General features: G+C 39.6%; 1 protein-coding gene across 2 annotated transcripts in view; it reads left to right on the top strand.

Moving 5' to 3' along the window:
* dcc (DCC netrin 1 receptor) overlaps window positions 1–18,422 on the top strand; it is a 258,324-nt gene that overhangs the window by 163,233 nt on the left and 76,669 nt on the right. For both annotated transcript variants that reach the window (XM_053484759.1, XM_053484758.1), the window contains exons 8-11: window positions 7,288–7,444; window positions 9,359–9,513; window positions 11,469–11,617; window positions 14,660–14,798. In XM_053484759.1, the coding sequence (XP_053340734.1) occupies window positions 7,288–7,444; window positions 9,359–9,513; window positions 11,469–11,617; window positions 14,660–14,798 (600 nt within the window). The remainder of the gene's footprint in view (window positions 1–7,287; window positions 7,445–9,358; window positions 9,514–11,468; window positions 11,618–14,659; window positions 14,799–18,422) is intronic.

Raw genomic sequence — 18,422 nt, 5'->3', positions numbered from 1 at the left:
GAAGTAAAAAAAAAGTTTAAAAGTTATGTGCACAAATTTACACAGTCTGAGCAACAGATACAGAAAGAAACTCATTGAGTCAACTTGATTTTTATGAATAGTTCTTGTGTAAATTCTCCTGTGAAGGATTTTTAACATAAATTCACCCGGACCAGGTTTGATAAATGAGTGTCCTCGTCTACACCCTCCTCCCCTCTGAATTCACACACCGAACAGTTCTCTTATTTATTTATGCATCGCTCCAAGTCCTCTCATTCTGCATTGCTTCCAGGATAGAGCCCGGTACTGCTCCCATGCCTACAATGTTCTTTATTTACGCTCTAAGCGTCATTCTCTGTCGTGCATTTGTCCCGAGCATCTCTTCCATTACGCATTGCTCCTAGCGTCGCGCCAAAGTTACGCTGCCAGTTTGTGAATCTTGAGATCCAGGTCGTCTTCTATCTGTCTTCTCGATATCCGCTGGCATGGGACACACCTGGGTCTGAAATAGAAAACAGAAGTCCAGACGCTCCCCCCACCTTTCCTGCGACACGTCCTCCGAGATTGATCTTCCATCTCCGCTAATGACTATCCTCAACACCACCAACATTTCCGCTCTTTCCTCCCATTAAAAATGTATTTATCTCAGCAGCGTCAGACGGGTATGATGAAGCCCGTCCCTGCAGCCACGCCGCCTGAGACGCGCAAGGAAAAAGAAAACATTTCACCTCCCCAGATGTCCATTTCATCCTGATGTCCCTGTATCGTCCAGATGTATTGATCTAAAGAGTGCACGAGGCTGTTCCACGTCCCTGCCACGACACATCACAAATTGATCTGGTCCATGATAGAATGTTTTGGGTTTTTTTTGCGTCTTCTGCCAGGTCCAAAAAAGACAAATGTCAGTAGTGGAAGGAGAGAAAATTGAAAAGAGAATAGATGCACTTTGAGATAAAGGTACGGAGGCTCACTTTTTTTTCTCTTTTTTTTTCCCACCACGCTCTGGCTTCCAAACAATGGGGAAAGCGAGGATCGAAGATAGCATCGAAAGAGGAAAAAAGAAACAATCTGTGGGTGTGTGCCAGGGTTGTTGTGTATTGTAAGGCATATAGGGTTTGTGCTTCACATCTTGCATAGCATACCAATATGCCTCGAGTAAAAAATGAGCGTCTCGCTTGTGTCTCGGCGAGGAAAAGAATAAACAATTGTTCAATTTAAGGAAAAACAGAAAGAATCCACTTTGAATGATTTGCAGACCAATTTTTTTTTTCCTGTTCAGGCAGACCAGCTTCCAAAGCAATCGAACCAGAGCCGCGTCTCTAAACACATCACGTGTAAAACATATTTAATGTGTTTCAAGGTCGAGTTTTCATCATTCCACGATTCTGGATCACTCATTATTATTGAATGACTTTGGCAATTAATTTTCTTTCTTGCTTGCTTACTTAAAGCAAAAGAAAAAAACTCCCTCCCAACCTCTCTTTAACCTCTTTATACAAAATGAAGTCAAAGTTTATATTATCCCATTAGCCCTCAGGGGCATCCCGCAGGACAGATTAGGCAGCGTCGTTCTGAAGATGGAAAATGTAATCGTGTTCGTGTCTCCATCCATATCACTTCCCCGACATCCCTCCACCCCTCCACCCTCAAGATTAATAGTCGGCTTTCTGCGTTGCCTTTAATGGCCGTGGGTTAAAACCTGATACTTCCTCTGTAGTCCCTTCTGCTCGCTCGATGGACGTGCCAGTGGGGAGGTGGGGAGGTCATCGGGGTCGGGTTGTTCTTGACAGCTAGTCATGGAACGAGCAGGCAGAACAGGGCTGAGCACCAAAGACAGGGAACTTAAATGCCTCCCTGCTGGGAAGGAGTGCAGATTTTTCGCCTGAGTTCTGATGTCAAGCGGCGAACAGGTCCACGATGTTCAGTGGCGTGACCAGATCTTTAAAAACAATGTCCATCCTTAGGTCTTCATGGCTTCAGCAGGTTTCACAGATGAACAGTCTTTAAAAGTATCTAAAAGCAGCCATTCAGTTCAAACCGGGACTTTTGAACCCTTTACCTCTCCATATAATCTCTTTCTACATGTTTCATCAGGGTGGAAGGTTTCTCAGTATGCTGGTGCCTTAATCCGACTGCCTGCTGCATGTCTGAAACTCCGGCCTCCCAGGAACTCCAATATGTGAAAATGGCTTGGACCGAGGTCAGGATGTGGCAGTAAATACAAGTCGAGGTCCTGTAATGTGCAAGTGCTGTTGGTGAATGATTGTCTGTAGAGTTCCCACAGAAGGACTCGTTTCATGTGCTTGCTCAGTGTTTCAAGGAGAGAGAGAGAGATAGAGAGAGAGAGGCACAAGGTACTCACCTAGGAGAGCCCCTACAGTAGGTTTTGGTTTTTGATTATCCGAAATAGAGCAGAAATGCAGCCCAGAGACAAGCTGTTACCCGTCCCTTCCCTTTTTTACCACTTTACACTCGCGGGACGTCGTGACAATCCGTAACACTGACTCACAGATCGCGGCTTTGTGTTTACGACACTTTGTGGAGTTCTTGATTAGCGCTCTGAACAATCGAAATCCTTAGCACGTCAGGCAAAAACGTGATGCCAGAATTAGTGCTTGTTATGATTCAGAAACTGTGTAGGTGACATGACATGATTGCGTAATTGACGTGTGTGTTACAGTGGGTTTTAGGCTCTTTTGTCATCAGTGCATTAGGGGGGAGAAAAAAAAAAAACAACAGTCATCTTTTCATCCGTCTCAGGCACACAGCGCTCTCCTTCTCCGCTAATGAACAATAATGAAGCTATTACGGCGACTCTGGTTTCTCTAAATGGCCGCATTTACAGGCTGTTCGTGTCATTTGGGAGACTTTGTTCCCTCGGCGTCCTCTGTTTTGAGCGGAGGAAATAAGGACAGGGAAACGTGCGCGCACGTATGTTTATCGGCGTGATGTCGTCAGAACGGCGTTTACAAATACAAAGCTTTTGTGAACTTGCGATGTAGATGAAGAATTAGACAGATATTTTTTTCAGGACAAGCACAAAAGAAAAGGAAGAAGTTGGGAGAAAGAAAATGCTAATGGCTGCTGAGACTCCATTTGTGACTAATGGGCTCTTTAACCTGAAGTACTTAACTGGTTTCAAAGCACTTTAAAGTACACGGAGTAGACAACAGAGCCTGATAAGAAGAGCCTCGTTTCAATCAAAGACTGTTTTTTTTTTTTTAATCCAATCACTTCGAGATCACGTATTTCTTAAATTATTCTGTGATTTTCTTCCTCTAACGAGCGTCTCGGGCTAATCCTTGCGTAGCATACTTCCAAGGCTCGGTTAAGTTTAAAGTTTCATACAGCTCAGATTTATTACACATTTTATCCATATATAGTGTTTACAGTGAGATGAAATAGACTTTGAGTTTTATATACAATATTAATAACCTGGAGGGCTTGGCATGATGCTAACTGAAGACCAGAGCTGATCTCTCTCCGCGGTTCAGCACAAAAAAAAAAACCCTTCATATTAGAACATCAGTACCAGGATTCATAGTGTAGATAAGTTTTATATATGCATAACCAAAAGCCAGGAGCCAAATTACTGAAAATCTGCTTAATCTGGCAACAAGCCTGGAACATGGTAAGAACTGATTGGGTCTTTTATATTGGAAAAAAAAACATTTAGATTAAACTCACCACCCCAGGCTGGAAAAGATTTGTTTTATTTATTTATTTATTTATTTATTTATTTATTTATTTAATCTATTTGTTATTGTTCAAAGAAGGAAATCCATATATTTACATTTGTTTTCATTCAAGACATTCTTTTATTCTTATTGTTCCATAAGTGAAAAATGAAAAGCAAAATTATGCTTGACACCGATTTTTGCTGATCCAAAATGATCCAATCATTTACCAAAACTATGATCGGGTCAGGTTTTGATCGTGATCAAAAACACAATCCAATCAATGACCAAAAAAAGTTATCTGACACATGATTTGTGATCAGATCCATAATTTGACCAAAAATGTGATCCAATCCATGACCACAAAACACAATTCAATCACTGACCAAAACCATGTGTGATCCGTGATCCAATCACAAAATTGTTATTTGATCTATGATTAAAAATAAAAAACATGATCTGATCCATGGCCAAAAAACAGGATTTGATCTATGACCCACAAACTGTGTATGATCCATGGCTAAAAAATATAATCCGTGACCACATTTCAAATTGAGACGCTAACCGTGATTCAATCTGCAACTAAAACTCTAAACCGATTCATGACCAGATCTTTGATCCAATCCATGACCAAACCCCATTCCGATCTATGACCAAAAAAACTTAATTTGATACAAGGCCTAAAAACATGTTCCACTGCATGAGCAGAAAAAGTTTATCCTGTTCCTGATTAAAAGCAATTTTCTAATCTGTGCTCAAAAACTGATCTGAAGAATCTTTTTGGTCGTCTGTTTTTTGTAATTGACCTTATACAGTATTACTGTATGTTTCAAATGTCCTGCTGATGAGTCCAAAGAGTCTATAACATGACTGGTAACATTCATCCAAAATGGCTTCTGCTCTTCAGATCAAATTTATCAAGGTTGCAAACCAACAGTTTTGAATCCCAGTAATGAAATATGCCCCAACCCTTATGTTGGGGTGCCCCCAGGGTGCATTGTTGGACCAAATGTAATTGCAGGCCTTTCTTCAAATCCTGCTTCCAATATCTGTAAGATAAAAAAGCGCTGTGATCTTGATATAGACAGGCTATTTAACGTACACTGTTTGATTAAGAGATGTGAACATTCTTCCTTTGGAAGCCTCTGGACTGAACTCTTAAACACATCCAAGTCAAATGTAAATTTAAAGGTGAAATATTATCCAGAACACTGGGTCTACAGTCTGCTTGTACAAACGAAAAATGGATGGAATTAAACAAGCCAGTTGGGTTGCAGGGTGGAGGGGCCTTCATGGATCAGACTCCTTTGTCCGGTCATACTGTACCATCGGTGCTCGATCGGATTGGAGTCCCTCTGGAGCATGGGTGAGCCTTGGGTGCCCATGATCCAGTCACCAGATTACTTTTATATACTGTATCTAATAATCAATGATAATGTCTTAATTCTTTGGCTGATCAGTGTTTTTTTCCAAATCCATATTTGCAAATGATCGATAGTGGATCGAACTTGTTGAACGAAAGCTTCTTAAACACTTCTACTCTCTCTCTCTCTATCTATCTGAAACAGATGCTATATTGAAACCTGGAAATCTGTAGGGATTGTTGATCTGCTCGGTTCTCTCGCTTATTTGCTGGTTCGTGCTTTAATTGCCTAATTTGGCGCAGTCAGAAAAAAATAACCTGGTTAGATAATTTACCTGGTTCAGAAAAAGGACATACTGCTGATTGCTTTGCGAAAACAAATTGCTGTTTAATAACGAGAAAGCAATTTGAGGGCAGAACAAGCAGCTTAGGTATGTTTTTTTTTTTTTTTTTTTGACTGTAGAAAGATCAGCTCTGCAAATGTCAAAGAAGAAATAATTTTCTGTTCATGACAACCTATACCGCGCATAGAGCACTTCTGGAAACCTTGATTCACACTTCATACAGTAAGCTTCTCCATTTCTCTTGGCGCTGATCAGGTTAAAGATCTTTCTTTACTGTACAAAGCCGTTGTTTTTTAGTGTGACATCCTAACATCTTGAACCTGCACTACCTCTCCACCACAACACACATCACCTTTTGATCGTGTACATTTTACCATGCCGAGCGAAGGCTTTTGTTTTCTGACTGCTTCTTCAGCTCGAGTGGGATTTGTTGTTTCGGCGAACATCAGACAGCCCAGGAGTGTGTGTTTGCTGGGTCGTAAGACTCGTTCCCCAGGCGAGAGTGTGAACCGGTGTGTGAAGGTAGTACGCGAGATGGACATGTCTGCTTGAGAGAGCATCATCACAAGTGTGAAAACAGCGTCTAGGGGTTTGCAATACGCACATATGCACTGATATAGGGTTTTCAGGAGCTTTTATGTCACAGGTTGTATTCAGAGGTTTCTTAAAGGATCCCGAGGATCCAGTGGATCCTATGCCTTCACTGCTGTGCTCCAGTTGATATCTGGAAAGTGGCTGCACTTTGGTGCTGGTAATGGGAGTTGATCAAGGGGATACATAGGATGTAAACCCCAAGGATAAGTATTTAAGGACACGTCATCATAAATTACACTTGTGTACTGTGCAAAAGTCTTAGGCACTCTGTGTTTTTAGTACAAACTTTACTGTTTTTTTTTTTGAACACCAGTATTCTACCACAGAATTAAAAGTTAAGGAAAAATACTTATATGGCAAAAAAGGAAACAGCACATTATATAAGTGATGACTTTTCAGACAAATAAAGGTAGGGTTTTGCATGCCAAGCAGAAGCAGGTGGACCAGTCAAAGTCCTCAGAAGAACTGAGTGTGGTTCTGCTGGATGCTTAGTAAAACTTAGTAGCTAACCTCCTTAAAAATCAATAAAAATTACACCAAATACTGACTTTGTTTTGTTGATTAGTGTTAACGTTTTTTTTCCCCCCGCTTTTTTTGTTCCAAGACATCCTTTCCTCACAGCACTTAGTTGCATGTGTCCAAGACTTTTTACAGTACTGTATATGTCAGATGCTTTTCTTCATTATGTATTCAAGCAATTCCTCCAACTGTCTCCTCTCCAATGTCTCATTCCATCCCTGTCTGATTCACCACTGGCCTTTCTGTATTACAAGGGGCAACGGTGAACGCACTGCATTATGGGTAGCCACACACACCACCGTTCTGGTCATTCGCTGCTACCGTCAGCATGCTTGATCGAGCCGGCGTCTTGCATTGCTGCGTGGTTCTCTAACGTCGCGCTGCCTCATTTTGCTCACTCATCCATGCTTCCTCTGTGACGTTGACTAAGTGCCCTGATCTTTGATGAGCGAAGCCTTTCTAGTCTGTGATCTTCCTTATCTTTCTTCTTTCTTTTCTTCCTGGTCTGTTCTTTCTCTCTTTATTTATCTTTCCTTATGTTTTCATTCCATCGCCATGGCTCCTATTGTTTCTTTCACCCCCCCTCCCTTCCCACTCTCCTCCTTCTTCTTTCCACCCCCCCACCATCTTCCTTGCCCCAAAAATCTTCTTCTCTTCTTCCTTCCTTCCTCCCTCCCTCCTTTCCTCCCTCCCTCCCTCCCTTCTACCCTGTATATGACTAACGGGTCAGAGGGCACTCCAGCTGTCCAGCCCTCTGATCCCCCCGTTCCCCACACTCCTTCGTTGACTTACTCCTCTCCTCCCCCACCAGTTGTCCCGAGCTCAGGCGTCCTCCCCTCCTTCCCCCGGGACGTGACCCCCGTGCTTGTGTCCAGCCGCTTTGTGCGCCTCTCCTGGCGCCCCCCAGTGGAGACGCGTGGCACCATCCTCACCTATGGAGTTTTCTACACGCAGGAGGGTGTCAACAGGTACGAAAAATTATTATTATTATTATTATTATTATTAATTCATTAATTAAGCAACAGGCTCATAATTAGCAGACAGGATTTGCTGCTGCTAAGATAGGTGCCATATTTTTTGAATGTGCTTGGTTAAGAAAAAGATATAAAGACAGATTATATGCTGCTGGTGTAAAATAAAATAAATGCATTTCTATTTAATAATAAAAAAAAACATAAGCATAAGGTTCTCGTTGATTCCTCCTTTATTTTATTAAGTCTATAGATAGAAATGCAAGCAGGGCGAATGTTCCAGATGGTAATGTAGGCATGTCCCTGCATATATCAACCAGAAAGTCAACTACACGCAGTGTTTTTTTATTTGTTTTGTAGTCAGAAAATGTTCTCGAAGATCCAAAAGGTTTATGCAATTCTGCAACACGCAGCAAATCCCTATGGTCACCGAAGACCCATCATGCATTTTGATATTTGGGGACGTTTCTGGACACAGGGTTTTGAGGTGGTAGATTTAGGACAGAGAAAGACGTTGGAAATTGTTACATGGATTTTTATATACAGTTTTGTGTTAACATGAGCTAACATGCGACACAAAGAAGTAAAATCTTAGTGCTAGTATTATGTAGCTGGTGAAAAAATGAGCATTAGCAGGATTTTTAAGAATTAAAATGTCAGGTGAAAAAAAAGTCACTGCTAATTAGGAAAAGCTAGCTAAACAACCTGGTTAAATGAGCGAACTTGACAGGACTTCTAAGAGGAAGTTATATTTATAAACGATGAAAATTTCTCAGCTAATGCTAGACGTTTGTTGGTTGACAAGCGAAGTTCATGGAATTTTTGAGAGGATTCAATTTTGCTAGATAGATTAGCATAGCTTAGCATAAGGTCACTTGACAGGCTATCTAAAGGGGAATTTCAATCATATTTATATACTCTTTAATACGTTAACGTTACAGTTAATCAAGAGTTAAATCAAATCACCAATTTTTAAGTCATATTTCCTCACATTTGTCAAAATGATCTCCATATTTTTTTTTATTCTGGAAAGCTATTTTGCGACAATAATTAATTAATAATTACATAAAAGTGCCATATGAATAAGATTGGTTTGAAATGAGTTAATTATGAAAATATGTTTAAATATCTTTTATTGCCATCGATAGATAGCTGAAAAAATGAGTGACGAACTGGTTAGAGGAAACAGATTATGCAGTTTTATAATATCTCAAACATAAACATTTCACAAATGTTAAATTAAAATCTCTTGGATGGGTCCGGCACCGCATGCAGCAGCAGGGTAGTATGGGGGTGTGGCAAACCACCGACGGCTCGAACCCGGATCCTTGCATGCGCAAATCAACAACCTAGAGCTTATATTTATTGTATTTTTGTAAAATTTTAATGTATTTTTGTAAAATTTACACGGTTTAAAAGTAATGATAACTTTTTTTTTTTTTTTTTTATCGTAATTGACCTATGCTGTGTTGCTGGCACAGATCAAATAGTCAAATGTAGTTAAAGTCAAATATAGGCTCAGGGACAATCCAGGTGGTCAAAGGTAACTGATATTAATAACCAAACTATAACTATAACTTTTCCAGACTCCCCACTAGCTATAGTTCTTAAATGATCACGATATGGTGTCACGACACCTTGAAACGCACCATTTGTTATTTCCTTTATAGGCAGCTGGCTGCTGGGTGTATTTATGCTCTGTTTATAGTTCACCTACAGCATCTTTATTTCTGAATGTGTCTCTGTTTATCATACTGAACATAAAAAAATAAAGCAGCCTGGATGCTCGGTTGATTATAGCCCTGAATTGAGGAATATTTGGCACGATTTTGAGGACGGAGTCTTGCAACAAGCTTGTAGGGATATTGGAGTCGTGTTTTAATTGACACTCATGACAATCACTTCTTACAGAGAGCGATCGGTGAATGCAACAGAGTCCGAGAGTCTCCAGTTGACGGTGAGCAATCTGAAGCCCGAGGCGGTTTATATCTTCAGGGTGGTGGCTTACAACGAGCTCGGTCCAGGAGAGAGCTCCGAGCAAATCCGGCTTTCAACACAACCTGAATGTATGTGCACTCAATATAACAATTTTATAGTTTTTTTTTTTTTTATTATGGTTTACCTACTGAGACCAATTAAATAAGGCAAAAATATTGGAATTTTTCACCAAGAACTTCTTCACTGTCCACTTTTAGTTTCTGTCGATTCTCTAAATGAGTGCTTAGTGTGTGGTGGAGCAGGTACCTGAAATTAATTTAAGCCAAATTCATCATATGATTAATATTAGACAGCATAAGTATCAACTTTAAGGCCAAAAAAAAAAAAAAATGCATGGCTTTATACGCTTCTTACTCTGATTTATCATCACTCTTAGATTTATCAGAACTCTAAGGTTTCGTCACATTGTGTGCGTATATCCTAAATCCCCTCCCTAATCACAATATGCTAATGCAAAATCTAACCTAAAATAACCCAGACATGGAAAAACAACAGACCACCTTGTTTCACGTTTTATTAGTTTTATTAATAAAGTCATATTTTGAGAATAACAACCTTAAACCTCAAGGGGAAAAAAGTTGTAGCAAAACATATTAGCCAGTGCTAGAGATATGTATCCTGATCCCATTTATTGATGTCCAACCAAAAAAGGTTTATTTTTGTTCAACACCATTTTGGATCAATTGGGATGATTCAGATCCAATTTCCCAAAGACAGATTTAAACTAAAATATACAAATTTTATTTTATTTTATTTTTTTTTCGTAAATGTCAGTTTAATGTCAAGTGTTAATAATCTCACATAAACTAAACAAAATTAATTTCATTTCATTTTAGGTAAAAAAAAACAACAACCCAGTTTAAATGACTGCATTTGACCTGACTCCATGCCCTTCTCCTCTGTCTAATTCCCTGACGTTGGCTTCTATTATAAACCTTTTAGTACAGAAAGTTTTATCCAGACATCGGCTTCTCACCTTTTTAATGAGGCTCGGTGGAGATGTTGAACAGCTTGACCTTCATACCTCGCCGACAAGCTATTCACCCATAACTCTAAGTCAGTACAGAGAAAACATGCTTAGACTGACAATAGAAACACTCTGGGTTTAAAAAAAAAAAAAAAAAGTCCATAAGCACTTTACATAAAAATTGCGGTTTTATATTCTCTTCATTTCCTTGTCTGTCTGCTCACTTCTCTGTTACAGTACCTGCAAGTTCATTGTCTTTTCTTTAAAAAGCCACAAAAAAAAAAAAAAAGCCTTTAAAGCCAAAATTGATCTCAAATATGTGTATATATTAATACAGGGCCTAGCGTTTATAGCCCTGATGCGCTCTGGCCGTGCAGGAGCAACAAATTGACCTTGGCTTTGCAGATTAAGCAGTGATTGAAATGACAGCATGAGCTGAAATCATTTGACACAAAGAATGCAGCGTGACTTGTGGAGAAAAGCTGTGTAAAAAGCTGTGTGTTATGTAAAGTTTTTTTTTTTTTCTTTTAGTGTAATTAAAAAATAATAATATTTCACAAAAAGACAGTTTCAAATAGGACAAGAAATATCATACAGTATTTTAATATATTTGTATAAATATATGGTACTGTATAATAAACAAAAAGGCTGCACGACTTGATTAAAAAAAATCACATTGCTATTATTTGACTATTAAATGTACCATTTGTATTAAAACATTTATCAAGGCCAACAGCAAATAATTAAACTAATGATCTTGTTAAGAGGATGTCTGCAAATATGTATACTGAAAATTATATTTAAAAAAAAATTATTGACAAACGCTGCACAAATTCCTGACTGTGCAGCCCTTTGCAATTAAATAATTACACAGGTCTGTATTGCAATTTTGATTTTTATGCGATTAATGGTGCAGCACCAGGTTATTTGTTTTCTATTTTTATTATTAAATTTCAACATTATATATTTAGCTAACTGAGAAATTCCTAATACTGTTTGTACTGTATTTTTTAATAGTTCTTGTATAGTCTGACTCTGTCTGATTGTGTGGAGCAGTGCAGGTCCCAGGTCCTGTGGAGAACCTCCGAGTCGAGGCTACGTCCCCAACCTCCATCCAAGCCTCATGGGATCCTCCGGCATACGCCAACGGCCCAATCCAGGGCTACCGGCTCCTCTGGACTGAGACCTCCACGGGCAAAGAGCAGGTCTGTACATCTGAGTCAACGTTTGGGCAAATGAATTTACAATCACATTCAAAACATTTGTGTGGTTTTAATAACTTTTTTTATTGTTACATTGAGCTTTACACCCCTGCCATGGACGGAAATGTGGGTAATGTCATTGTCTCCAAATAGGAGCGAGAAAATCAGTCCCACGAGAAATTTTATTATGGCATGTAATATAGTGTACAATGGTAAACTATAGTACATAACATAATATACCATTGTATCACAATGTTATGTCAGACATTACCATGGCAGGCACCATAGGACTTTATAGACCATAGGTACTGTGGCACTTCAGTTGGTACCAAGATAGCACTGTGGTGTGTACCTCAATACTTTGGCAAATACCATGGTACTTTTTTCAGCGGGAATCTAATATGGTATGTTTGTACACACTGTGCCATACTAGATATGTTAGTACATACTACTATTATGGTATAGTACAGGCAGTACCATATTATTGTATGTAATATTAGGATGTACACTATGGTGCTAAATTAATTTTATATACATACAATGGCACCATACCATGTAAATATTACTATTATGTTACCTGAACATGTATAACATATTTTTGACAGCATCATTATACAGTACATGTTCCTTAGTACCATACTACTACTACCATCTGTTCCGTTGTACCAAAGTATGTACCATGGTTGAACCATATACCATAGCTCTTATGTATGATTCCTCTTATCAACAGCTGCTTTAAAAACCAAACTGAAAGTGGCTCCCTTTTATTCATGCTGCCATACTTGCTAACATTCAGTGGGACCCATGGTGCACAAAATGCAAAAAAACACAAAAGGATATGTAAATTTGCTTCGCTTGGTTTTCCACTGTTTCGAACTGCGCGCAACTTTGCTGCCGTTTGTTTGGTCGCTCGTATGCTGAAATCGCTTTGTATGCCAAGGCAAATTTCTTGCAAAGTTTTTAGTTCTTAGAGTGAAAATTTGTGCAGTGGGCCAATCGTATGCCGAGGTACCACTGTATATAATTGTATATTATTTTAATATACGTTTTATTCAGTAATAATTACAATCCTAACTGCACAGCTAGCTAACACAAGGTAACAGGATCCTGACAGGATTTATGATCAGAAATCTTTAAGTAATATTCATCAATGCTTTATGATTTTCATTGCTAGCGTTTGTCATTTTGCTAACTTTAGCTAACCTGACAGGATTTCTGACAGGAATTTTTACCAATTCTCATAATTTTTACATTGCCAGATCATCATATTTATTTTGTTAGACGAGCCTGACAGGATTTCTAACAGGAATTAGAATTGTTCTCATAAATATGCTTCCTCTTCCTAGTTAAAAATAGTATAGCTGCAATGCTAACTAACGGGTCAAAATGAGAAAGCTTAAGCTATATTAATAATCAGTCAATGTTTATAATTATCATTATTAACATTTGTTAACTAGCTATAATGAAGATGACATTATTAGTTGTTATTATTAACACTAGCTAGCTGGTTAGCATGAGCTAATCTGACAGGATTTCTCATAGGATTTTGAATCATCGCCATAAGTGGTGAGCATTTTCACATTTAAAACTTGCTAGCTAGAAAACATGAGCTAATCTGACAGGACTTTATTCCTGACACTACCTGAATAGCTACCATTATTAGCTATTCTGACAAGGTTTATGAGAGGAATTTAAGTGAGATTTATTGGTGTGTATAATCATCATTAACAGCAGTTTTTAGCTAGCTGCAAAACGTGAATAAGGTCAGTTTTTGGAGATGGACTGACGTCATGTAGGCCGCACGGTGGCTTAGCGGTTAGCATTGTCACTATGCACCTCCAGGGTCCCGAGTTGGGTCTATGTGCGTGAAGTTTGCATGTTCTCCCTTTTATTGCTTGGTACTGTAGGTTTTATCCAGGTTTCCTCCCACAGTCCAAAGACATGCAGATTAGACTAATCGGTGTTCCCAAATTGCCCAAAGCGTGTGAGTGTGTGCATTGCCCGTAGTGTGTGAGTGTGTGTATTGCCCGTAGTGTGTGAGTGTGTGTATTGCCCGTAGTGTGTGCCCTGCGATTGATTGGCAGCTTATCCGGGGTGTACTCCCCTTCTCATGCCATAAGTCTCCTTGGCTCCTAGGCTCCAGGCACCCCGTGCCCCTGTATACAGGATAAAGCGGTATAGACGATGAGTAAGTGAGTGAAGTTGTGCAAAAAAATGTAAATCTAATTTCAGTGCCGACACCGAGCAGCATGCTAATGTGAGCTAACCTGGTAGGATTTCTAAGCCTGGTTACTTTACTTCATTAAGTGCATTTATAACACTTGAAGAATATGAATGTGTGTGTGTGTGTGTGTGTGTGTGTGCATGCTCGGGGTGGTTCTGGCTGAATATATTGCTGAAAGCGCTCTCCAGTATCTCCAATCCTCTTGCTCCATGATGCTTTGCTGCATGTAGACAGAAAACTGAGCGGATGAGACAGATTGTGCAGCTATCTCCAGCTGTCTGGGGTTTGATTACTTTACAAATTTAAAGCTTTGCTGTGATCAGTCAACACAGTTTATAACCCAAACTTATTTCAACCCAGATCTGTTATGTTTTGTTTATCACCAGAGGGCATAATTACGGCACAGCATGCCGATGCTTTCTTCCGTGATCTTAGCGCTGGTCGCTGCAGTAGGCAAGGTGTCTCATGTTCGCTTGATTAAAGACCAGATAGAAAGCAGGAAAGCTTAGATTAAAAAAGCTTCGACCAAAAATCAGCTGGATAAATATTTAACATGCTCAGCCTCTATGTTTTAGCCAGGCATTTTTTTTTTTTTTTTTGCTCTCTCTTGAAAAAGAAGCTAAGCTAAAATATACACAATAGCTGATAAATGTGACTGGAGACTTGCCATGAACTACAATTCGATTCAAATGATTCAATTCAAAGAGGATAGAGAACAATTTTGTCATAATAGATGCTGATAATTAATAAAAATGAGATGATTTGAATGTCTCTCTCTCTCTCTCTCTCTCTCTCTCTCTCTCTTTCAAATCCACAATCAGAGCATAGAGGTGCTTGGCCAAAGCTACAAAATGGAAGGATTGAAGAAGTTCACAGAGTATTCTCTACGTGTCCTGGCACTCAACCACCACGGGCCGGGCATCGCCACGGACGATATGCTCATCACGACCTTCTCAGACGGTAAAGTGATACACAAAATCCTGTCTACTGTACATTACTGAAGAATTATTATTCAAAACAAACATTATCACAGTAAATAACTGTATAATCAGTTGAATTGTTCATTAATCATTGACAGCTAAATTAGTGTTAGGTGCGTTCAAGTTAAACCGGGACTTTCTCATGAATTAATGCATAAAACTGACGACATTTGCAGTATGGCGAGGAGACCCTTAGCCCCAGTAAAAAGGTATGAAGGGGTAATTCAATAGACATTAGGCTAAAATATGCAAACTGTCAATTTCTAATTAATAACTGGAATTAAATATTTCAAATCTGAGCTGAGACTTTGTAAAACTCCCTATTTGATTTTTGGCTGAAATCGACTCACATCTCACCTTGGTGTTTGTCATCTCTCATGGAGGGCATATAACTAATGGCGTGAACTTCATCAGAACCTAATTAAGTAATTTATCACACGTTACCAGATGTCCCATTACATTCGTCACACATAGACTCACAGTGGCTTTGGTTTAATCGATTTCTTAAGGCGTCAGTCAACTCTGACGGCGAGCCATGATCCGGCCATGACATGATTGACCTGCTTGGGGCATCACAGCATCTCTATTAAGACAGACAAAGACAGACAGACAGACAGACAAGACAAGAGAGATTGATAGATTTATAAACAGACAGGTAGGCAGACAGAGAGAGTGAGTGAATAGAGCAGATAGATATGGATCAACATATACAGAGATAGATAGATGGAAAGTGAGACAGAAAGCTGTCCATTCAGGCAGATTGATTGCTCTAGTCTTTACACTAACAAATCCGAACATCCTGTTGCTTTTACGTTAACATTCTCAATCTCTTCACTTTCTTCTTAGAAAGGATTGTTGTTTTTTTCTTTGAGAGTTTGCAAAAGTTTGAGGAGTAAGAGCGGCCATTCTGTATTCTTCGCACATTGCTGCACTTGTTCCTCCATCCCTCTACGTTCTGCTTCTCTCGCCCTGCTGGACCACGTTCCTCCTCCTCCTCCTCCTCCTCCTTCTGATTTTCTCGCTCGCTTTCAGCCTGTGTATTGGATGATAGGTCTTTTTTGAAGTGTAGTTCAGGTGCTGTGATCTTGCAGGCCAGCTGAGATTTAAGAGTGTTTTTGCTACAGCAGGACCACTGACATCAAAAACCTAAACATCATAGCGTGGAAACTATTCCGAACAGAAACCGAATCGATTAGTTCTCCATTACAAATAGCTCCTGAGTCAACCAGGAATATTAGACATGACCTAAATACAGACGCAAGTCAAATTAAAGGGAAAAAAGTTAGTGGCTTTGGTATGCATTTATTTTTATTACATTTTTTGCTAAGTGGTTTGGGTGCACTTAGTTCCTTGGAAGGGAGCATCACTGCAAAGCATCAGTGCATCTTTTTTTCTGATCACGGTAATCTCATGATGAAACGTTCTGATCCTGATGGATGTGGTCTCTACATATGTATTTGGTAGGTAAACTAATTAAATATGGACATATTGCAAGCATACAGTATGGAATAAAATAAGGCATTCGGGACACTTGAAAATAGAGCCCGAGGAATCCGTAACTCAGAGACCAAGTGGGCGGGATCGTTGCCCAGGTAACCATCAATCACTTTGGTGCGCTATCCAATCAGCGCTTTGACGTTCATAAGAACCTGACAGTTATTTCAGTAAACTAGGATTGGTGGAATTGTTTTGTTTCTGTGCTTATTACGTAGGGCGGAGCTTAGGTCACGATATGGTATGATTGACAGCATAAACTTTTACATTTAGAATAGAAAATCAATGCACTTTTGTATGCTCGTCATCTGGGTCCCTATTTAAAATCTAGCGAGTGGCGCAGTGGTAAATTGTTCGCCCTATCATCCGGAGATCGCGAGTTCGATCCCCAGGTGATGCTGTAACAGGGGAGGGATGAGAGGTACTTCGGGCTCCCACGTTAATCACGGCTCTACAGCCAATCAGGGGCGTCTGTGAGCTCACGCAAGCAGAAGGAGCGGATAGCGCTGTCCTCCGAGTGTGTTACGCTGCCCCCAATGGTGCATGAGCAAGCAGTTCAAAAAGATGCGGTCGGTGACGTCACGTGGGTCGGAGGAAACACGTGATAGTCTGCGACCCACCCGACTGAGGGGTAGTAGAAGCTTGATGTGGGAGCCCCCTAGTGACGGGGAGGAATTGGATACGACTGAAAATCAGGGAGAAAATCTAAAAAAAAAATAATAATAATGTAGTGCGTAAAAGTAATGGTTTTTCATTAAAAAATTACACGAGTAGGAGTAAAAAGTATGACATTTAGAAAGTGCTCAAGTATACAATAATACTTAAATTATTATTAAAAAAAAACTTAAATACTGTTACGAAGTATAGTCCTTGAACCCGGGTTGAACAGCAGGTGTTAGACAGCGAGCTCCTTCATCATGCCATCAAAACAGCAACTTTAGGAAACTCTTTTTGGAAGGAGCAAGCAATGGCAAGGAGCACCAATGCTGTTCTGAAGTTTCTCTTTCTTTTTTTTTTCTTTCATTTGTCACCCATCTGTAGTGCAAGCCATGTTATCTTCAGCTTGATATTAAATCCCCTTTTTTTTGTCAGTCCAAGCCAAGGCTATTGATTTAGGTCAGAGGTGTAGTTCTTAACGGAATCCTTATCAGCATGCGCCTGAACGAGGTGTGCAGGGTGAATATAAAAGCATGAAGCAGTAGTCTTTGCAGGCTTTTGCATCAGAAATTACTTTGTATGAGAAAAGATAAAGAGTGGAGCTGGTGGAGCTGTTCAAGACTCGATCAGCAAGGAGCAACTACTAAACTTTTACAAATAAGACCTCACACCAACATGAACTCAAAGAAACTTCTTTAAAAAAATAGTTTTTACTACTCAATGCTATCGTTAAATCCAACATGGATGAAGTGCCTGGACAGACATTGTTCTGTTTTCTGATTGGCTGACGCATATGGTTAATCTCATATCCATGACATTGTAATCAATTGTTCGATGGTCGAACAGGGTTTCTCAACAAACAAGAAAAAGATTCAAAAAGAAAAAGGATGGAGGGGGATGAAAATGACAAGAAGGTCAAGATGAGATGATGGGTATCGCTCATCCAACCCTGTCTTCTCACCATCATGTTCACATCTCTATTAATCTCTTAGGAATCTCAGTCCTTCTCTCTATCATCTCAGTCTCTTACTATTCCTCAGGCTTCTCAGTTCCTCTCCATCCATCTCTGAAAGTCCAGCTTCTTCTTCGTATATCTCACCATCCAGCACCACAGTATCTTCTACCCTATTTTTCCATCTTTTCAATCTTTCCAACCATCCTTTCCTTATTTCTAGGCTCTTCTCTCTATCTTCCCCCAGTCTGCATTCTCCTTCTTTCTCCATCCATCTCACCCTCTAATATTAATCACTTGATGTCTTTACAACTCTCTGTCATCGCAGGTCCTCCACTCTCACCATCATCTTCTCATTTCCAGCTTTCTCTTCAAACACCTCTCTATCACCCCTTTCCATTTAATTTTTCTCTTTCTTCATTTATTTCTTTATCTTCCAATCTCTCCATTATCTCCCTGTTTCTATATTGTTATTTCATACATATCTTTATCATTTTCACA

This window comes from Clarias gariepinus, chromosome 24 (genome assembly GCF_024256425.1).
Source record: "Clarias gariepinus isolate MV-2021 ecotype Netherlands chromosome 24, CGAR_prim_01v2, whole genome shotgun sequence".
NCBI classification, from domain to species: Eukaryota; Metazoa; Chordata; class Actinopteri; order Siluriformes; family Clariidae; genus Clarias; species Clarias gariepinus.
This window is presented reverse-complemented; position numbering and strand designations above follow the sequence as displayed.